Below are 20,194 nucleotides of genomic sequence, written 5' to 3' on the forward strand. Positions count from 1 at the left end.
ATGTTGTACTATAGTACAACACGGGTATAAGAGCAAATACATTCGAAGTGTTACCCAATACCTTTCTGCCTCTACAGTCTGGTTAATTTTCTGCACTGGGCCACAATTTAATGTGAATCTGACATTTCTATTCTCAGAGCGAATCCACATCTCCACACCCAACAAGTATGAGTACCAGTACGTGAAGAAGCCGGCCAAGATGACTCACTTTGAGGTGGCAGTGAAGACCCACAACGATGCCCATTTTGCCCTCTCACCCAGCCCCCACGACTGTGCTGAGATGCTGGAGATTGTACTGGGGGGCAGACAGAACACCCGCTCCTGGATCTCCCTGGGCAAGATGGGTGAACCAGTGGTCAGCTCCCCCACCCCGGGCATCCTCTCCTGGGATGAGTTCCGCAGCTTCTGGGTCAGCTGGAAGGGTGGCGTGGTGCAGGTGAGAGGAGGGGGATGGTCAAGCCTAGTTCTATTGGTTATTGTAGCATCTATTCTAGAAATGAGTTCTGGGATTTGTGTCCTCATATGAATCCTATACAGATCCACTGTGGCATCTCCAACATAGAGCCCCAGTCAGACAATCAGACAGACAGTCAGTCAGTCAGTCACTCAGACAGTCACTCAGTCAGTCAGCAAGTCAGGGCTTGAGGTAGAGTATAGTAGTGAGTTGGGGTAGTAAGAGAGGGAGTGTTCGACTGGACAGGCACAGGGGCTGTGTAGTCAAGAGGACTGGCGCCACTTTTAATGACATGCCTGTGAGGTCACGCTTAACGGGCTGGACACTCTGTGATCTGTGGCGTCCGCAGGCAGCGGCCTGGCACACGGGCCTGAAAACTGCATTAGCCTCGTACCATTCACCAAAGGGAGCAATTAAAACCTTGCACTAGAACCCAGTATGGCCCAATAAGATTAATTTATTTTTCTAGTGACTGATTGCATTTCATTTTCAGCTCTGCATGGTCTTTGGTTTAATGTGATTACAAAATGCCTAGAAATACCCAGGGTGCCATCTGTTCATTTGGAAATACGGATTGAGTGGATGTAGGAAAAAGGTGATGCAGACTGCTGTTGCCAACAATTGACTTTATGTGTGCCTAGGATTTGAAATGCAAAAGCAACCCAAATGGCTTTTTAAGTAGAATCTTATTGGCTTCCAGTATTTTACTATTGACCTTAAGCCACAGGGGCTTCCTCTATACAGCATTAGCAAACACTTATTTCTATCATGTTATTAGATATTCATTTAATCAGGGTGAAATTCAGAACCACATTTATATCGTGTCAAGCTTGCATTTGAACCTGGCAAAAACCAAGTCACTACACATTGTTGTAACAACCATAGAATTTGAATTACAACATTCTGGTTTATCTCTCTGAGTTTGACCAGTACTCGAGGTAGAAGTTGCCCTTAAGAACAGATTTAGAATCAGAGACCTTACCATCCTAATCATTAAGTCAATAAAAGACACCTGACCCTGCATCAGTGGTTAGGGACAACTTCACTCTTTCACTCCAGTCAAAAACCTAAAATCTCTCAAATCGATCTCTGATAGGTCGGACATGGTTTGCAGCCATCCAATGAGTCGGTGATCCTACAGTGGTCTGGCGCCCTCCTTGGCCAGGTGCGTCACATAGGTTTCTCCACGGGCTGGGGCTCGGTGGGTGAGTTTAAGATCTGGAGGAAGGAGGACACTGATGAGAACCACAACGAGGCCTTCACCCTGGGCGTCCCTCACAACGTGGTGCCTGGCTCTGAGACCGCCACTGCCTCCATGATAGGTGAGGAGGGACACCATTTATTTCTCATCCTTCTTAAAGACCTATCATTTCCGTTATCTGAATGTCTGCTTCTCCTCCTCCTATTCACTTTGACATACCTTGTCCATGTGGTTAATTACATGTTGGAGTTGGAATTAATCATTTCTCTCTGAATGACGTTTGATGAAGCAGTTGTAGCCTACCATTTGTAATACTGTTGACCCTGCAGCTGTATTGAAGAAGAGATGTTATCTTAATGAAACTAACTTTATGTGAGGCAGTGTAGCAGTGTTGCTGAACAGTTTGTATATTGTGTTTTGTGATGTGCCAGGAGACGTGATGGGCCCCACCCTCAACAACCTGGACAAGCTGCTGCGCCTGCCCTTCGGCTGTGGAGAGCAGAACATGATCCACTTCGCCCCCAATGTTTTTGTCCTCAAGTACCTGCAGAAGACCAGGCAGCTCAGCCCTGAGGTGGAGGCTGAGGCCACAGACTACTTGCTGCAAGGTAGCCACCGGAGAGATCAAGTAGTTCAAGGGCTTTGAGACCTAAAGCCAAATGCTACCTTGAGAACCTTGAGATATTCCCGTTGGGTGATGTCAGTTACCCCTGTGAAGATCATCTTATAAAGTCAATGCATTTACTGTCCACTTAGTTCTAAAACAGTGTTTCTCTGATATTCACCAAGGGCCCAGATTCACAAAACCTTCTTAAGAAGACATTTCTTCTTAGCTGCCATTTTTTCCTAAATTAACTATAGACTTAAATAATGTGAAAAGGGGTTTGTTTTCTGCCCACTTCATTTTATGGACAAAGAATCTTCCATGAAAGACAAACAAATTAACAATGAAAGTTAAATCAGGGTTCATATAATTTGGTTCAAAATAAAACATAATATCAGAATCTTTCAAATTATCATTAATAGTTGTTTCTTTTAAAATAAAATCTTCTAACTCACACCAAAATCTTCTGACATAAGAGCAGTCCCAAAATAAATGGTCAAGAGTCTCTGGGTCACAACCACAAAATACACACTTGTTATCAATAGCTATTTTAAATCTGTGTATAATAAAGGTCTTTACAGGATAGATTCTATGAATGAGTTTGTATGATACTTCTTTCAACTTATTAGATATACAATATTTACCAGATAACAACACAACTTTGTTCCAGTTCACTTGTCCTAGGGCTGCATTCCTGTACATTTTACCAGCGGGAATAGTAACATATTGACATAGTTTCCTTATATACATGTTATTACATTTATAGTTTAAAATGTCAATTCCTTCTAGTTCTATTGAGGCTACTACGCTAACATGATTGCTATTGCTAGATAGCTAGCTAAAATGGTTGCTTAGCAACAAACAATTTGTAAGAAGACAAATTGTAAGAAGATATTTGAGAAGTTCTTAAGAAAATCATTACATCTTAAGATATTGTTGAGGAATTGCACTTAAAGACTATCTTATGAAGTTCTTATTTTTTTCTGAAGAATCATGTGTTTTTGCGTAAGTGTTTTATGAATCTGGGCACTGGTTTGGATAGCAGTATTGATGAAAAAGTACTTTAGCATCAACCCACTAATTCCCTCTCTCCTGTACTATACCAGGGTACCAGAGACAGCTGACCTATAAGCGCCAGGATGGATCCTACAGTGCCTTTGGAGAGAGGGACTCCTCTGGAAGCATGTGGTAAGTCATGTACTCTTCACTTAGGTTAACATCCCTCAGTAAGTCATCTACTCTTCACTTAGGTTAACATCCCTCAGTAAGTCATCTACTCTTCACTTAGGTTAACATCCCTCAGTAAGTCATCTACTCTTCACTTAGGTTAACATCCCTCAGTAAGTCATCTACTCTTCACTTAGGTTAACATCCCTCTGTAAGTCCTCTACTCTTTCCTTAGATTTATATCCCTCAGTAAGTAATCTACTCTTTCCTTAGGTTAACAGCCCTCAGTAAGTCATCTACTCTTCACTTAGGTTAACATCCCTCAGTAAGTCATGTACTCTTCACTTAGGTTTATATCCCTCAGTAAGTCATCTACTCTTCACTTAGGTTAACATCCCTCTGTAAGTCCTCTACTCTTTCCTTAGATTTATATCCCTCAGTAAGTAATCTACTCTTTCCTTAGGTTAACAGCCCTCAGTAAGTCATCTACTCTTCACTTAGGTTAACAGCCCTCAGTAAGTCATCTACTCTTCACTTAGGTTAACATCCCTCAGTAAGTCATGTACTCTTCACTTAGGTTAACATCCCTCAGTAAGTCATCTACTCTTCACTTAGGTTAACATCCCTCAGTAAGTCATCTACTCTTCACTTAGGTTAACATCCCTCAGTAAGTCATCTACTCTTCACTTAGGTTAACATCCCTCTGTAAGTCCTCTACTCTTTCCTTAGGTTTATATCCCTCAGTAAGTAATCTACTCTTTCCTTAGGTTAACAGCCCTCAGTAAGTCATCTACTCTTTCCTTAGGTTTACATCCCTCAGTAAGTCCTTTACTCTTTCATTAGGTTTATATCCCTCAGTAAGTCCTCTACTCTTTCCTTAGGTTTATATCCCTCAGTAAGTCCTCTACTCTTTCCTTAGGTTTACATCCCTCAGTAAGTCCTTTACTCTTTCCTTAGGTCAACATCCCTCAGTAAGTCCTTTACTCTTTCCTTAGGTTTACATCCCTCAGTAAGTCCTCTAGTCTTTCCTTAGGTTTACATCCCTCAGTAAGTCCTTTACTTTTCACTTAGGTTAACATCCCTCAGTAAGTCCTCTACTCTTTCCTTAGGTTTATATCCCTCAGTAAGTCCTTTACTCTTTCCTTAGGTTTACATCCCTCAGTAAGTCCTTTACTCTTTCCTTAGGTTTATATCCCTCAGTAAGTCCTCTACTCTTTCCTTAGGTTAACATCCCTCAGTAAGTCCTCTACTCTTTCCTTAGGTTTACATCCCTCAGTAAGTCCTCTAGTCTTTCCTTAGGTTTACATCCCTCAGTAAGTCCATTACTTTTCACTTAGGTTAACATCCCTCAGTAAGTCCTCTACTCTTTCCTTAGGTTAACATCCCTCAGTAAGTCCTCTACGCTTTCCTTAGGTGTATATCCCTCAGTAAGTCCTTTACTCTTTCCTTAGGTTTATATCCCTCAGTAAGTCCTCTACTCTTTCCTTAGGTTAACATCCCTCAGTAAGTCCTCTACTCTTTCCTTAGGTTTACATCCCTCAGTAAGTCCTCTAGTCTTTCCTTAGGTTTACATCCCTCAGTAAGTCCATTACTTTTCACTTAGGTTAACATCCCTCAGTAAGTCCTCTACTCTTTCCTTAGGTTAACATCCCTCAGTAAGTCCTCTACGCTTTCCTTAGGTGTATATCCCTCAGTAAGTCCTTTACTCTTTCCTTAGGTTTACATCCCTCAGTAAGTCCTTTACTCTTTCCTTAGGTTTATATCACTCAGTAAGTCCTCTACTCTTTCCTTAGGTTTACATCCTTCAGTAAGTTCTTTACTCTTTCCTTAGGTTTATATCCCTCAGTAAGTCCTCTACTCTTTCCTTAGGTTTACATCCCTCAGTAAGTCCTTTACTCTTTTCTTAGGTTAACATCCCTCAGTAAGTCCTTTACTCTTTCCTTAGGTTTACATCCCTCAGTAAGTCCTCTAGTCTTTCCTTAGGTTTACATCCCTCAGTAAGTCCTTTACTTTTCACTTAGGTTAACATCCCTCAGTAAGTCCTCTACTCTTTCCTTAGGTTTACATCCCTCAGTAAGTCCTCTACTCTTTCCTTAGGTTTATATCCCTCAGTAAGTCCTTTACTCTTTCCTTAGGTTTATATCCCTCAGTAAGTCCTCTACTCTTTCCTTAGGTTAACATCCCTCAGTAAGTCCTCTACTCTTTCCTTAGGTTTACATCCCTCAGTAAGTCCTCTAGTCTTTCCTTAGGTTTACATCCCTCAGTAAGTCCTTTACTTTTCACTTAGGTTAACATCCCTCAGTAAGTCCTCTACTCTTTCCTTAGGTTTATATCCCTCAGTAAGTCCTTTACTCTTTCCTTAGGTTTACATCCCTCAGTAAGTCCTTTACTCTTTCCTTAGGTTTATATCCCTCAGTAAGTCCTTTACTCTTTCCTTAGGTTTACATCCCTCAGTAAGTCCTCTACTCTTTCCTTAGGTTTATATCCCTCAGTAAGTCCTCTACTCTTTCCTTAGGTTAACATCCCTCAGTAAGTCCTCTACTCTTTCCTTAGGTTTACATCCCTCAGTAAGTCCTCTAGTCTTTCCTTAGGTTTACATCCCTCAGTAAGTCCTTTACTTTTCACTTAGGTTAACATCCCTCAGTAAGTCCTCTACTCTTTCCTTAGGTTTATATCCCTCAGTAAGTCCTTTACTCTTTCCTTAGGTTTACATCCCTCAGTAAGTCCTTTACTCTTTCCTTAGGTTTATATCCCTCAGTAAGTCCTTTACTCTTTCCTTAGGTTTACATCCCTCAGTAAGTCCTCTACTCTTTCCTTAGGTTTATATCCCTCAGTAAGTCCTTTACTTTTCACTTAGGTTAACATCCCTCAGTAAGTCCTTTACTTTTCACTTAGGTTAACATCCCTCAGTAAGTCCTTTACTTTCCACTTAGGTTTACATCCTGCACGTCAGTTCACTCCCGATGGTACATAGTTTAACACTGCATACCGCTCCTCCACTTACCCTGACCTGAAGTGGATTATTGGCAGAAACAATGGGAGCTCTTATCAGTAACATTATATACGCATGTTCAACATTCATACCCTCATATTCCTGTGTTTAAATCGGTCTGAGTTATGCTTGCTGAGTGTTTATTTAATGTTTACACATCCCTGGAGGCAGGCAGGCGGCCACGACCATGTCATAATATTTGGAATAGTGAATACGGAGCGAATGAGAGGCTCCAATGTTCTGCTTGCATATTCGGGCCACTTGCATACCTTCAGGGTGATTTACTAGTTGATGTGGGTATTATGATATTTAATAGAGCTCAGACTGTGAAACAGTAGGTTAAATAAACCCAGGAGAATCATACACAAACTTCTAATTGGTTCCCAAGGCAGCCGTGGGGCTACAGTAAGCTATTTGCTGTTAAAGAGGGTTAATGCATATGGAACAGAATGGCCCCTGGTTGTTTTGGTCCAGGGGTGAAGTAGCACCTCTGTATGTAGGCTACACTGACTCACCCCCCCAACCTCCTCCTCAGACCCCTACCACCACTGGAGACACAGGAGCTTGCTATGCTCTAGGCCACTTAACGAAAAAAGCTTTTTGACTTTCGACATGCCCTAGAACCTGGAACTAGGCCATGTCTTGTCCAACACAATTGAATCACTGCTCTGGTGTAATTGGTAATATCATTCAACTTTTCCATGAAAACCCTTGAAACCTCCATATGCGGGAAGAGGATATTAAGAAGATATGAAGTGTAACGGTCATAATAGTGTAAGCGTCGGTTTTGGAGCCACGGGCAACATGGCAGGACCCAGATGTTGAACCTTATGTAAACCTGTAGCAACAAACTCTTTATGAATCCATCAGCTTGGTGTTTATATGTCAGAACAACCCACCTTTTGTTTGGCCTCCAGAGTTAGTCATTCGTACAGGTCATTTATGGGCAGGTAAACAGCGTTCTTAATGCAGTGTTAATGTATTCCAGTTGTAAAATTGTATCTAAGCGGAAATTGCAGGGCCTAATGAAAAGATTGTACATAATGACACAGGCAGTAATGTCTCCATAGGCTAATGTTGGGTCTGGCTGATGCCAAGGCACTTTGCCCTACTTTACTCTACTTTTCTCTACTCTGCTCTACTCTACTCTACTCTGCTCTTCTCTACACTGCTCTACTCTACTCTGGTCTACTCTACTCTACTCTGCTCTACTCTGTTCTACTCTGGTCTACTCTACTCTGCTCTACTCTGGTCTACTCTGCTCTACTTTTCTCTGCTCTACTGGTCTACTCTGCTCTGCTCTACTCTGTTCTACTCTGGTCTACTCTACTCTGCTCTACTCTGGTCTACTCTGCTCTACTTTTCTCTGCTCTACTGGTCTACTCTGCTCTGCTCTACTCTGTTCTGGTCTCTGTGTCTGTCCCTGTGGGTTGAACAGGACCTCGGGGCACAGAGCTGAGGATGAGGAGGGGCTGGTTCTCATCACTAACCCATGCTTGCCTCTCAGGCAGATGCAGATACCACTGGTGTGTGTGTGTGTGTTTAGGGGGGTAGTGTTGGGATATATCAACATATCTTTGCGGGATTGGAGGTGGGGGTGTTGTGGTGGGGCCTGGAGCGGACGTGGCAGCCCCTCTTCCGGCATCGCTTGCATACCTGTCTCCGTCTGGATCCAATGAGAGCCACATGCTGCTGTAATCTGCAGAACCCCCACCATCACCACCCTCCACCGCCTCAAACCCCGTAGCCTACTTAATACCCTGGCCTGGGGTAAATATGCAGCCCAATGGAGGGCTCCACAGCTCCACACTGTGGGTCTGTTATTGGTACTCACTCTAGATATCTGCGTTGCCTCCCACAATTTTCAAATGCTCCTAGGGTCTGGTTTTCAAGACTATGTTAGTGCTGCCTGATTAGATACACACGGGACGTGTTGAGGCTGGCAAGGCATTTCCCTGTGAATGAGATTGATCTGGCAGTGAGGCTAGAGTGGATTGGATAGCAGAGATGGAGAGAACTGATCTACAGTGTTGTTCAACTATCTATTTCCACTCCAATGCCAAACATTGGGTGATTACAGCAGGAATTTGGTGTTTTTATCAAGCCAGATCTTAGATAACTGGGTGCTGAATTGATAGATGTTTACATGTTGAAATGGAGAGTGGTTGTTATTGTTCTGTGCTTGGATGTGGTAACCCTTTCTCTCCCCTCTCACACACACTGCCATGGAAGCCCTGGTGTGTGTGTATCCATGTGGTTTAACCACAAACAGAGCACTCTGTCATTCATTCAAACTAAAACTGTCTGCAGTAAGAACTGTGTGAGAACCAGGGTAATCTGCTGCCTTTGAAGACTTTAAGGAACTTGAACTATCATTTTGATTTTGAGAAACTATAATTTTGACTATCTTTACTTTGAAGATAAAAAAATATTCTGTGTTGGACTTCTATAGAAAACCCAAGTCTATTTGGACTTCATATGACCCACATTTTACAACTGCTACTCAAACAATAAATATGTTTATATAACCTGCATGAAAATAACCAGTAGCCGGGGAATTTATCATGTTGTGGAGTTGTTAACATGGGCCGTATTTGTCAGTAAGTCTCGGTCGTTCCTGTAGGCAGTTATAAAAACCTCGGTTTCAACTTTGCATTGACGTTGCAGGATCCAGCTCCAGTGTGCTGTTCTGAATGACCTCTGTGTGATATCCAGAAAAACATGTCAACAACTGCAATACAAGGGGAGTGGAAGCCCGGAGGGAGGGACTTCAGCGGGCCAGAGTGGAGGAAGTAGCTCTGTCTCTGTCGTTTCCTCACACACTAAATCATCTATACGCTACCCAGCACCTCTCCCTGGGGCCTAGCAGTTAAAGCCGGTGACACAATATTACTTAACATTATAAAAATTCCTGCCGGCTTAAGACTCCATCCCTGCTGGCTCTCTGGGGAGACATAACTTCCAGGGCCCAGCAAGGGAAGATTTAGTACCGTGGTTTATGGGAGAGCGTTTTTTCTTACTCTCTTGGTTTGTTCCTTCAGTTAAAGCCCAAATGTATGTTTGGGGGAAAAACACACATGGTTTATTTATTTATTTCACCTTTTTATGGTAAGCAGCTTGCCTCATCACTTGGTTGCTCTGGGGAGGATGCTGTAATGGAATGCCAGTCTGTAATTGAAGAGCATTGGCCGTTGTGTGCAGGGGTTACTGAAGGGCAGTTGTTTATGTATGAACGTGTGTTTATTAGCCTAGCCAGGTCCCTCAGTCATCACCATTGGCCTCTCTGTGGGTCTTGAGTTCTTCTCTGTGATTCCCGCTGTGATTCCAGTTCAGAAACTACAGGTCACACACTGTTGCTGGAGATTAGGAATGCCAACCCTGGCGATGGCTGTTTGTATAAGTTCAGAATGCTTACGGGATAGTCCGGCATGCAGAAACATACTTGATTTTGTTTTGTGAAATTCCTTGTTCTTGAGACGGAACAGCTGCTGTATCCTGTGGTGACAATATGCACTTTTCCCACTCCTCCTCCATCTTCCCCTCTTTCATCTTCCTCTGCTCTCCCTCCAACCCCCTCTCTGTCAGTTAGTCTGTTTTTGCCTGACAGGATTTTGATGTAGTTTGATCTTCTCAGCATGACGTGCTGTGTAGTTTGGCATGTATCAGCTGCCATCTCACTCATCCCTGTTGCTGTTGAGAGATTTAAAAGGTGTGACTGGTTGGGGAATATTTCACCCCATTCAAATGGTTTATGTGAACTCCGATGTGAAGTTTGCTAAGTATTTTTGAAGGATATGTCAGCACATGCTTGAAAGAGACCCAATCCCTCTCTCTCTCTCTCTCTCTCTCTCTCTCTCTCTCTCTCTCTCTCTCTCTCTCTCTCTCTCTCTCTCTCTCTCTCTCTCTCTCTCTCTCTCTCTCTCTCGCTGTCTCTGTCTCTTCCCTCTTCCTCTCTCCTCTCCAGGCTGACAGCGTTTGTGTTGAAATCCTTTGCTCAGTCTCGTGGGTTCATCTTCATTGACCCAGAGGAGCTGCAAGCTGCCAAGGCCTGGCTCATCAACCACCAGAGGGAGGAGGGCTCCTTCCCCGCCATGGGACGCATCCTCAACAAAGACTTGCAGGTGTGTGTGTGTGTGTGTGTGTGTGTGTGTGTGTGTGTGTGTGTGTGTGTGTGTGTGTGTGTGTGTGTGTGTGTGTGTGTGTGTGTGTGTGTGTGTGTGTGTGTGTGTGTGTGTGTGCGTGCGTGCGTGCGTGCGTGTGTGCGTGCGTGCGTGCGTGCGTGCCGCCTGCCTGCCTGCGTGTGTGCCTGCCTGCCTGCCTGCCTGCCTGTGTGTGTGTGTGTGTGTGCGTGCTTGGGTGCGTGCGTGCGTGCCTGCCTGCCTGCCTGCCTGCCTGCGTGCGTGCGTGTGCATGTTTTCATAAGCACCATTAACCAGTGTTATTCTCCATCTAAAGGGAGGAATCCATGGAAAAATCTCATTGACAGCATACGTGGTTGCAGCCCTCCTGGAGACAGGAATAACTTCAGAGGTAATAATGTAAAGGTTCAGTGGGGGGACCATGACCTCTCCCATTAAACACCTTCACCTCCCAAAAAGTATTATTTAGCACATTATTCCTCAAGGGGCGAATCTTAAACTAACATGCATATGTTTGTGTAAATTGGACTTTCAATTAAACTTTCAGGCTCAGACCTAATACCAGATTTTTGTAAATGCAGCTCTCTCTCTCACCCAGAGAGTGCGTGCGTGCGTGCGTGCGCCGGTACATTCCCATCAGTTGGAAATGTGGATGTCCTGGCACAGAGCCCATTAATTTTTGTTATGCTCCAGTGGCTGTAATTTAATATCTAATCCCTGGCTGACTGCATCAAGAGATTTATGAGGAGGACATGCAGAGACAAGGATGCCTGTGAAAGGTAGTACACCCCAGCCACATTCCTGTCACCTCGCCATGCTCTTACCCTGGTGCTGAACCCTTGACCACGTGCTCACCGACCTGTTGAACTCTCTCCAGTGTGCATTGAGGCAACCCATAGGACACACTGGCAGTTGAACATTTGATCACCGTCATGGTCGCTCTAGTAAAAAGAGATCTTTGGCTATTGAAAGGTAGCAGTGTCCTTATTTTAGGGCCAAGTGTGGAATGCTCTTTATCTGCCAAAGTCATTGTTTCAGAAGAATGTTGCTGTTTATGTGTACAGTGACCGAGTCCATGTAATGTTTATGCTTTGTCCTACATTGAGAGTGTTGCCAATACCAATGTTAAAACCCAGTTTGTTATTGTGTCAGCTCTCTGTTCATTCAGGCACATTTACAAGGTAGTTCTTCCCTCTAGTTCCACCTTCCATCCATTTCCCTCCTCCTTCACCAAACCCCCCTCCTCTTCCAGTCTTCCTATCCTTCCCTATCTATCCTGAAGGGCTCTCCAGAGAATCAGGCCTCTTTAACTGATACCAACTGAAAAGGTATACTTTACATCAAAGCAAAACTCCTTCTTCCTTCCAAATTCAGTTAATGAAAAGGTAACTGGGCATATTAAAGTGAGTGGCTGTTGAGGTCTCTCATTTGAGCACATCTGGAAAAGCTCCTGCCTTTAATTGCAAAGTCGATGTTTATTTGCCTTTTGATAAGCAGCACATCTGAGTTGGGGAGTATGAGTTGGAACAGGACTGATCTTGAACACTCAGCAAAGATCAAATATGCCGGACTTAAATGAAAGATGAATACAGAGGGATGGGGGAGTTGTGGATAGAGGTGTATCCATCACTCATACGAAGGTTTGGTCTCTGTGCACACATGTGCGACATGTGTTAGTGCACCTGTGTTTATGTCTATTTAAATAAATATGTGTACTCTTCCCCAGGAGGAGAAGACTGCTGTGGCCAAGGCAAAGGGTTTCCTGGAGAGTAACACATACACAGCTGATGACCCGTACACCACAGCCCTGTCTGCCTACGCCCTGGCCCTGTTACGAAGCCCCTACGCCACCCTCGCCCTTCGACGCCTCAACCACATGGCCATCACACAAGGTACTCAGCTGTTAGGAAGTTTGGTTGCCTACCAATTCATATGAAACACTAAGCTGACATGACTAACCCACTGTTCTCCCTCATACTGTTTCGTACACTTTCGTCTCTCTCCATGTCCTTCTTTCTCTTCTCTCCTCTTTCAATCAGACGGCTTTACCCACTGGAGTCTGACTGGTAGCACGGTGACAGATGAGGCCACCTTCATGGGCTTTAGTGACGGTCTTTCTCAGTCAGGTAGACACATTGTCAGGCCACAGCCTGACTGTCCTCTATGATGGATGATTCTGATGTTCTCAGATCGGGACTTTTAGTGTTAGTGTGGCTGTCTAGTGTTTGTACGCTAATAGTCTCCTCCGTGTCCCAGTGGTGTCAGCGGAGGTGGAGATGACAGCATACGGTCTGCTGACCTACACCCTGCTGGGTGACGTGGCCTCCGCCCTGCCTGTGGTCAAGTGGCTCTCCCAGCAGAGGAACGCCCTCGGGGGCTTCTCCTCCACACAGGTACACCTCACAAACCCTGGAGAACCAGAGCCTCTCAGTCTCTTAGTCTAAAGTATTTCTCCCAGATGCATCTCTCCCATATGTATTGTGTTTTTAAGCGGCCAAATGTGGTTTTATTTGACCAGGTTTTACCAGGTTAGCCTGATAATCTCTTTTAAAAGAGAGAACTGTCCTACCAACGTCTATTTGAAACAACTGGTAATTGGTCATCTGGTATCCAAAGCCTCCTTCTAATAACTGTCTGTCCATCCACTCTCCTAGGACACGTGTGTAGCTCTTCAGGCGTTGTCTGAGTATGCCATCCTGTCATACGTGGGAGGAGTTAACCTGACTATCTCTCTGGCCTCTACCAACCTGGACTTCCAGGAGAGCTTTGAACTGCACCGCGACAACCAAAAGATGCTGCAGAGCGCCTCGGTAAGGAGTAGTGCCACATTGCCACTAGACTCTAATGTAAGGTCAGTTATGGTTTTTCCTTTAATAGTTAAGGTTAGGATTGGAGGAAGGTAATCTGATCCTAGATCTGTTTCTAAGGGCATCTTCTTTCTGAAGTAAACGCTCTTTCTCAGGTAGTGAAGAGACTCCTACTGGACTAAGATACACACTACACACAGTAACTCAAGTTACACAATTGTCTGTTTTCAATGATGAAAGGTACCTTAAATAACATCCACAAAGTCAATTCACGTGAAGATGACAATGAGACCATATCTAAGAGCAGTGGAATATGTTTCCCAGTGAATGAACCAGTGAGTGTTTTCAGGCTGTTCGTCTACATTTCCTTCTCATTCCCAAGCACCTGCCAATCAGTCACACTGAGGGAGTAGCTCAGGTGAAGGCTTGAACTTTTGTTCCCTCTGCCGGGCATGTAATTCTCTGCTGTAATTAGCTCTGTCAGTTTAATTGGGGGTAATTTAGCTGTGCTGGTTAGTGGCCAGGCTATTTGACTGCTACTGCTTGGGTCTACAGCATTAATTCACTTGATAAGTGTCTCTCTCACCCCCATTTTTTTCTCCTCTCACTCTGTCTAGATCCCCAGTATTCCCACAGGGCTGTTTGTCAGTGCTAAAGGCGAGGGCTGCTGTCTAATGCAGGTATGTTACTACTGATCTCCTCTTCTTTCATTCTATCCTTCAGTCACACTGAGAATCCTCCAGAGGGGAAAAGCCAGTTCATTCCCATGACTCATTGCTCTAATGCCCAAATTCCTGACTGTAAATTGGAATGATCTGGTAAAACTTAGGCAATTGTTCAGCGGGGACTGTTCGTTCCTCAATAACACTGACCCCCTGGATAGGATGCTGTTTTTGCTGTACCTTGTCACTAAAAACAAAAAGCTCTTTGAGGCCAGGGTGCATAAACAACTTCTTGGGGGGCCAGTTTCTCCTCTCTTCTTCTCTCCTCTCCTCTGCTGGATGTTTAGACGAGTGTGTCAACCTTATCCCTCTTCACATGACAGGTGATCATTACGCTGGTCTCAAATGGGCTCTGTGATCCTCCAGATAACACTTAACAGTTTTTGGATCCTTTGAAAAGGGACATAAAGCGTATGTGTATCACTACTGTTGAAATGCTGCATTTATATATATGTATATATCAATCAATCAAATGTATTTTATAAAGCAATTTGTCACCAAGTGCTATAGAAACCCAGCCTAAAACCAAAGAACAATAAATACAGATGCAGAAGCACAGTGGCTAAGAAACTTCCTTTGGAGGAAGGAAGGTAATTTTAAAGGCAGGAACCTAAGGCAGGAACCTAAGAAGAACCCTAGATAGGAACCAGGCTCCGAGGGGTGGCCAGTCCTCTTCTGGCTGTGCCAGGTGGAGACTATAAGAGTACAAGGCCATTAAGGCCAGATCATTCTTCAAATGCTCATAGATGACCAGCAGGGTCAAATAATTATCACAGTGTTTATAGAGGGTGCAGCAGTTCAACACTTCAGGAGTAAATATCAGTTGGTTTTCATAGCCGAGCATACATTGCATTCAGAAAGTATTCAGACCCTTTGACTTTTTCCACATTTTGTTACGTTACAACCTTATTCTAAAATGGATTGTCTATTTTCCCCTCATCAATCTACACACAATACCCCATAATGCCGAAGCAAAAACAGGTTTTTAGACATTTTTGCATATTTATAAAAAATGTCAAACTGAAATATCACATTTACAGGATTCAGACACTTTACTCAGTACTTTGTTGAAACACCTTTGGCAGTGATTATAGACTCCAGTCTTCTTGGGTATGACGCTACAAGCTTAGCACACCTGTATTTGGGTAGTTTCTCCCATTCTTCTCTGCAGATCCTCAAAAGCTCTGTCAGGATGGATGGACAGAGTTGCTGCACAGCTATTTTCAGGTCTCTCCAGAGATGTTAGATCGGGTTCAAGTCCAGGCTCTGGCTGGGCAGCTAAAGGACATTAAGAGACGTGTCCCGAAGCCACTCCTGCATTGTCTTGGTTGTGTGCTTTGGGTCGTTGTCCTTTTGAAAGGTGAACCTTCGCCCCATTCTGAGATCCTAAACACCCTGGAGCAGGTTTTCATCAAGGATCTCTCTGTACTTTGCTCCGTTCATCTTTCCCTAGATTCTGACTAGTCTCCCATTCCCTGCCACTGAATAACATCCCCACAGCATGATGCTGCCTCCACCATGCTTCACCATAAGGATGGTGGCAGGTTTCCTCCAGACATGACGCTTGGCATTCAGGCCAATGGTTTCATCAGACCAGAGAATCTTGTTTCTCATGGTCTGAGAGTCTTTAGGTGCCTTTTGGCAAACTCCAAGCGGGCTGTCATGTGCCTTTTACTGAGGAGTGGCTTCCGTCTACCATAAAAACCTGATTGGTAGAGTGCTGCAGAGATGGTTGTCCTTCTGGAAGGTTCTCCCTTCTGCAAAGAGGAACTCTGAAGCTCTGTCAGAGTGACCATCGAGTTCTTGGTCACCTCCCTGACCAAGGCCCTTCTCCCCTGATTGCTCAGTTTGGACGGGCAGCCAGCTCTAGTAACAGCCTTGGTGGTTGTAAACTTCTTCCATTTAAGAATGATGGAGGCCACTGTGTTCTTGTGGACCTTTAATGCTGCAGACATTGTTTGGTACCCTTCCCCAGATCTGTTCCTTGACACAATCCTGTCTCGGAGCTCTACAGACAATTCATTCGACCTCATGGCTTAGTGTTTGCTCTGACATGCACTGTCAACTCTGGGACCTTATATAGACAGGTGTGTGCCATTCCAAGTCACATCCTATCAATTGAATTTACCACAGGTCGACTCCAATAAAGTTGTAGAAACATCTCAAGGATGATCAATGGAAACAGGATGCACCTGAGCTCAATTTCCAGTTTTATAGCAAAGGTTCTGTATACTTATATAAATGAGGTATTTCTGTTGTTTAAAAAAAGATATAAATTAGTTTATTTTCACTTTGTCATTATGAGGGTATTGTGTGCAGACTGAAAAAAAATATATTTAATCAATTTTAGAATACGGCTGTAACGTAACAAAATGTGGAAAGGGGAAGGGGTCTGAATACTTTCCAAAGGCACTGTATACATTGAGTGTACAAAACATTAGGAACACCTTCCTAATATTGCTTTGCACCCCTTTTGCCTTCAGAACAGACTCAATTTATCCGGAGTGGACTACAAGTTGTCGAAAGCATTCCACAGGGATGCTGACCCATGTTGACTCCAATGCATCCAACAGTTATGTTAAATTAACTGGATGTCCTTTGGGTGGTGGACCATTCCTGATACACACAGGAAACTGTTGAGCGTGAAAGGTGACATCAATAAGTGATCATAACGTTCACCTGTATGTCATGGAAATAGCAGGTGTTCTTAATGTTTTGTACACTCAGTGTATATAGGAGCCATGGCTGAAGAAGGCCACTATTGCTGCCTATCTCTGCCCCCCTCCACTCCTCCATACATCCCTCCATCTATTCACACACCTCCTAATTTCCTGCTTTCACACCTCCCTCCCTCAGCACATCCCTCTCTCCAGATTAGTATGATGAAAGAGAGGGAGCCTGTGTGTGTGTGTGTGTGTGTGTGTGTGTGTGTGTGTGTGTGTGTGTGTGTGTGTGTGTGTGTGTGTGTGTGTGTGTCTGTGTGTGTGTGTGTGTGTGTGTGTGTGTGTGTGTGTGTGTGTGTGTGTGTGTGTGTGTGTGTGTGTGTGTGTGTGTGTGTGTGTGTGTGTGTGTGTGTGTGTGTGTGTGTGTGTGTGTGTGTGTGTCTGTGTGTGTGTGTGTGTGTGTGTGTGTGTGTGTGTGTGTGTGTGTGTGTGCGTGCGTGCGTGCGTGCGTGCGTGCATGTGTTACCTTCCATATTCAATGGGTTTTCTCTGCACACAACTTTTCTCTGCACTATCTATTCCACCCACAATCTGGAATACATTCTGTCTCTCCTCAGATTGATGTATCCTACAACGTGCCTGACCCCTTGGTCAAGCCAGCCTTCCAGCTCAAGGTGGACCTGAAAGAACCCAGGCAGGAGCGGCACCCGCCAGCACCACCCTCCCCCCGCCACCCTAGTCCTCGCTCCCGTTCCCGTGCCGACAACCGCTCAGAGCTGAGCCGCAAACGCCGGGCGGCCACCGATGATGAAGACCCCGCAGCTCACCAAGACAACCTGGACTACCGCATCACCCTGGAAGCCTGCGCCAGGTAGGGCAGAGACAGTTGGCTCAGTGCAGCAGCCTTTAGCCTAGCTAGCATTTAGCCTAGCTAGCCTAGTTCTGCTAGCATTTAGCTTAGCGTCTAACTCTGTTTCTCTCTTCAGGTGGCTCCACTCAGGTTCTTCCAACATGGCTGTCTTGGAGGTCCCTCTGCTCTCAGGTTTCCGTTCCGATGTGGAAAGCTTGGAGAGGGTAGGACATAAACAGACAGACAGACAGACAGACAGACAGACAGACAGACAGACAGACAGACAGACATACAGAGACAGACAGACAGACAGACAGACAGACAGACAGACAGACAGACAGACAGACAGACAGACAGACAGACAGACAATTTCAGATGAGGTGGCGTGGTATTGATCAGGTGAAGTAGGCAAGAATTTCCTTTGTTTTTCAGATTCCTAATTCTCACTTGAAACATAGTATTTGTGTTTAACAGGCTAAATTAAACCTTTACTCCAGAGTGATCAGTTCTTGCAACTTGTAGTCTATGATATTTCAGATTTAGATATGATTATTTACCACGAAGTAGTTTGGATGTAGTGAAGTAGTTTTTCAAGAAACTTATTTTTTTTCCTTAAGGATAGCTTTAGTGTAGCTTAACTTCTTCCACACACACACACACACACACACACACACACACACACACACACACACACACACACACACACACACACACACACACACACACACACACACACACACACACACACACACACACACACACACACACACACACACACACACACACACACACACACACACAATGTAAACTCCATTACATCCCATTACTGACAATTAAAAAAACACTGCAGTAACTACTTTTTTTAACTATAGTAAATACTACAGTATTTATTTGTATACACCCTGCCCATTCCCCTCCTCAATTTGTGCCAACTGTAAGTGAGAAACCTACATGCCAAGTATAGACCATGTAGTATATTGTGTTCCCTGTGGTTATAGAAACTCCAGTCTTATCTACCTACAGGTTATGGAACATTTGCTCTTTTACTATTACTCCAGTAGGTTTCCTCAAGGAGAAGCCCTCCACTTCTATGTCAAAAATAATCAAACCAAAACACTTTAGTAAATACTACAGTATACTACAGTCCGCACAAACACTACAGTAATTACTATACTATATTCTACTATTTTATTACAGTATTTATACTATAATAAACTGTAGATAATACAGTATACTAGAGGTCGACTGATTCTGATTTTTCAATGCCGATACCGATTATTGGAGGACCCAAAAAATCCGATACCGATTAATCGGACGATTTTTAAACTGTATTTCTAATAATGACAATTACAACAATACTGAATGAACACTTATTTTAACTTAATACAATATAATCAATAAAATCAATTTAGCCTCAAATAAATAATGAAACATGTTCAATTTGGTTTAAATAATGCAAAAACAAAGTGTTGGAAAGTAAAAGTGCAATATGTGCCATGTAAGAAAGCTAACTTTTAAGTTCCTTGCTCAGAACATGAGAACATATGAAAGCTGCTGGTTCCTTTTAACATGAGTCTTTAATATTCCCAGGTAAGACGTTTTAGGTTGTAGTTATTATAGGAATTATAGGACTATTTCTCTCTATACCATTTGTATTTCATATACCTTTGACTATTGGATGTTCTTATAGGCACTTTAGTATTGCCAGTGTAACAGTATAGCTTCCGTCCCTCTCCTCGCTCCTCCCTGGGCTCGAACCAGGAACACATCGACAACAGCCACCCTCAAAGCAGCGTTTCCCATGCAGAGTAAGGGGAACAACTGCTCCAAGTCTCAGAGCGAGTGACGTTTGAAACACTATTAGTGCACACCCCGCTAATTAGCTAGCCATTTCACATCGGTTACACCAGCCTAATCTCAGTAGTTGATAGGCTTGAAGTCATAAACAGCTCAATGCTTGACGCACAACGAAGAGCTGCTGGCAAAACGCACAAAAGTGAATGAAGTGAATGAATACTTACGAGCCTGTTGCTGCCTACCACCGCTCAGTCAGACTGCTCTATCAAATCATAGACTTAGTTATAACATAATAACACACAGAAATACGAGCCTTAGGTCATTAATATGGTCGAATCCGGAAACTATCATTTGGAAAACAAGACGTTTAAACTTTCAGTGAAATACGGAACCGTTCCGTATTTTATCTAACGGGTGGCATCCATTAGTCTAAATATTCCTGTTACATTGCACAACCTTCAATGTTATGTCATAATTACGTAAACTTCTGGCAAATTAGGCGGCCCAAACTGTTGCATATACACTGACTCTGCGTGCAATGAACGCAAGAGAAGTGACACAATTTCACCTGGTTAATATTGCCTGCTAACCTGGATTTCTTTTAGCTAAATATGCAGGTTTAAAAATCTATACTTCTGTGTATTGATTTTAAGAAAGGCATTGATGTTCATGGTTAGGGACACATTGGAGCAACGATACGCACCACATCGTTTATATGCAACGCAGGACACGCAAGATAAACTAGTAATATCATCAACCATGTGTAGTTAACTAGTGATTATGATTGATTGATTGATG

At 43.7% G+C, this 20,194-nt stretch overlaps 1 protein-coding gene across 1 annotated transcript in view; it reads left to right on the top strand.

Moving 5' to 3' along the window:
• LOC118389919 (C3 and PZP-like alpha-2-macroglobulin domain-containing protein 8) overlaps positions 1–20,194 on the top strand; it is a 53,961-nt gene that overhangs the window by 22,458 nt on the left and 11,309 nt on the right. The window contains exons 24-36 of the mRNA XM_052457027.1: positions 138–436; positions 1,551–1,776; positions 2,087–2,263; positions 3,366–3,447; positions 10,383–10,539; positions 10,874–10,948; positions 12,284–12,449; positions 12,597–12,683; positions 12,814–12,950; positions 13,212–13,367; positions 13,982–14,044; positions 17,367–17,620; positions 17,736–17,823. Of these exons, the coding sequence (XP_052312987.1) occupies positions 138–436; positions 1,551–1,776; positions 2,087–2,263; positions 3,366–3,447; positions 10,383–10,539; positions 10,874–10,948; positions 12,284–12,449; positions 12,597–12,683; positions 12,814–12,950; positions 13,212–13,367; positions 13,982–14,044; positions 17,367–17,620; positions 17,736–17,823 (1,967 nt within the window). The remainder of the gene's footprint in view (positions 1–137; positions 437–1,550; positions 1,777–2,086; positions 2,264–3,365; positions 3,448–10,382; positions 10,540–10,873; positions 10,949–12,283; positions 12,450–12,596; positions 12,684–12,813; positions 12,951–13,211; positions 13,368–13,981; positions 14,045–17,366; positions 17,621–17,735; positions 17,824–20,194) is intronic.

Source organism: Oncorhynchus keta, chromosome 1 (genome assembly GCF_023373465.1).
Source record: "Oncorhynchus keta strain PuntledgeMale-10-30-2019 chromosome 1, Oket_V2, whole genome shotgun sequence".
Taxonomy (NCBI): domain Eukaryota; kingdom Metazoa; phylum Chordata; class Actinopteri; order Salmoniformes; family Salmonidae; genus Oncorhynchus; species Oncorhynchus keta.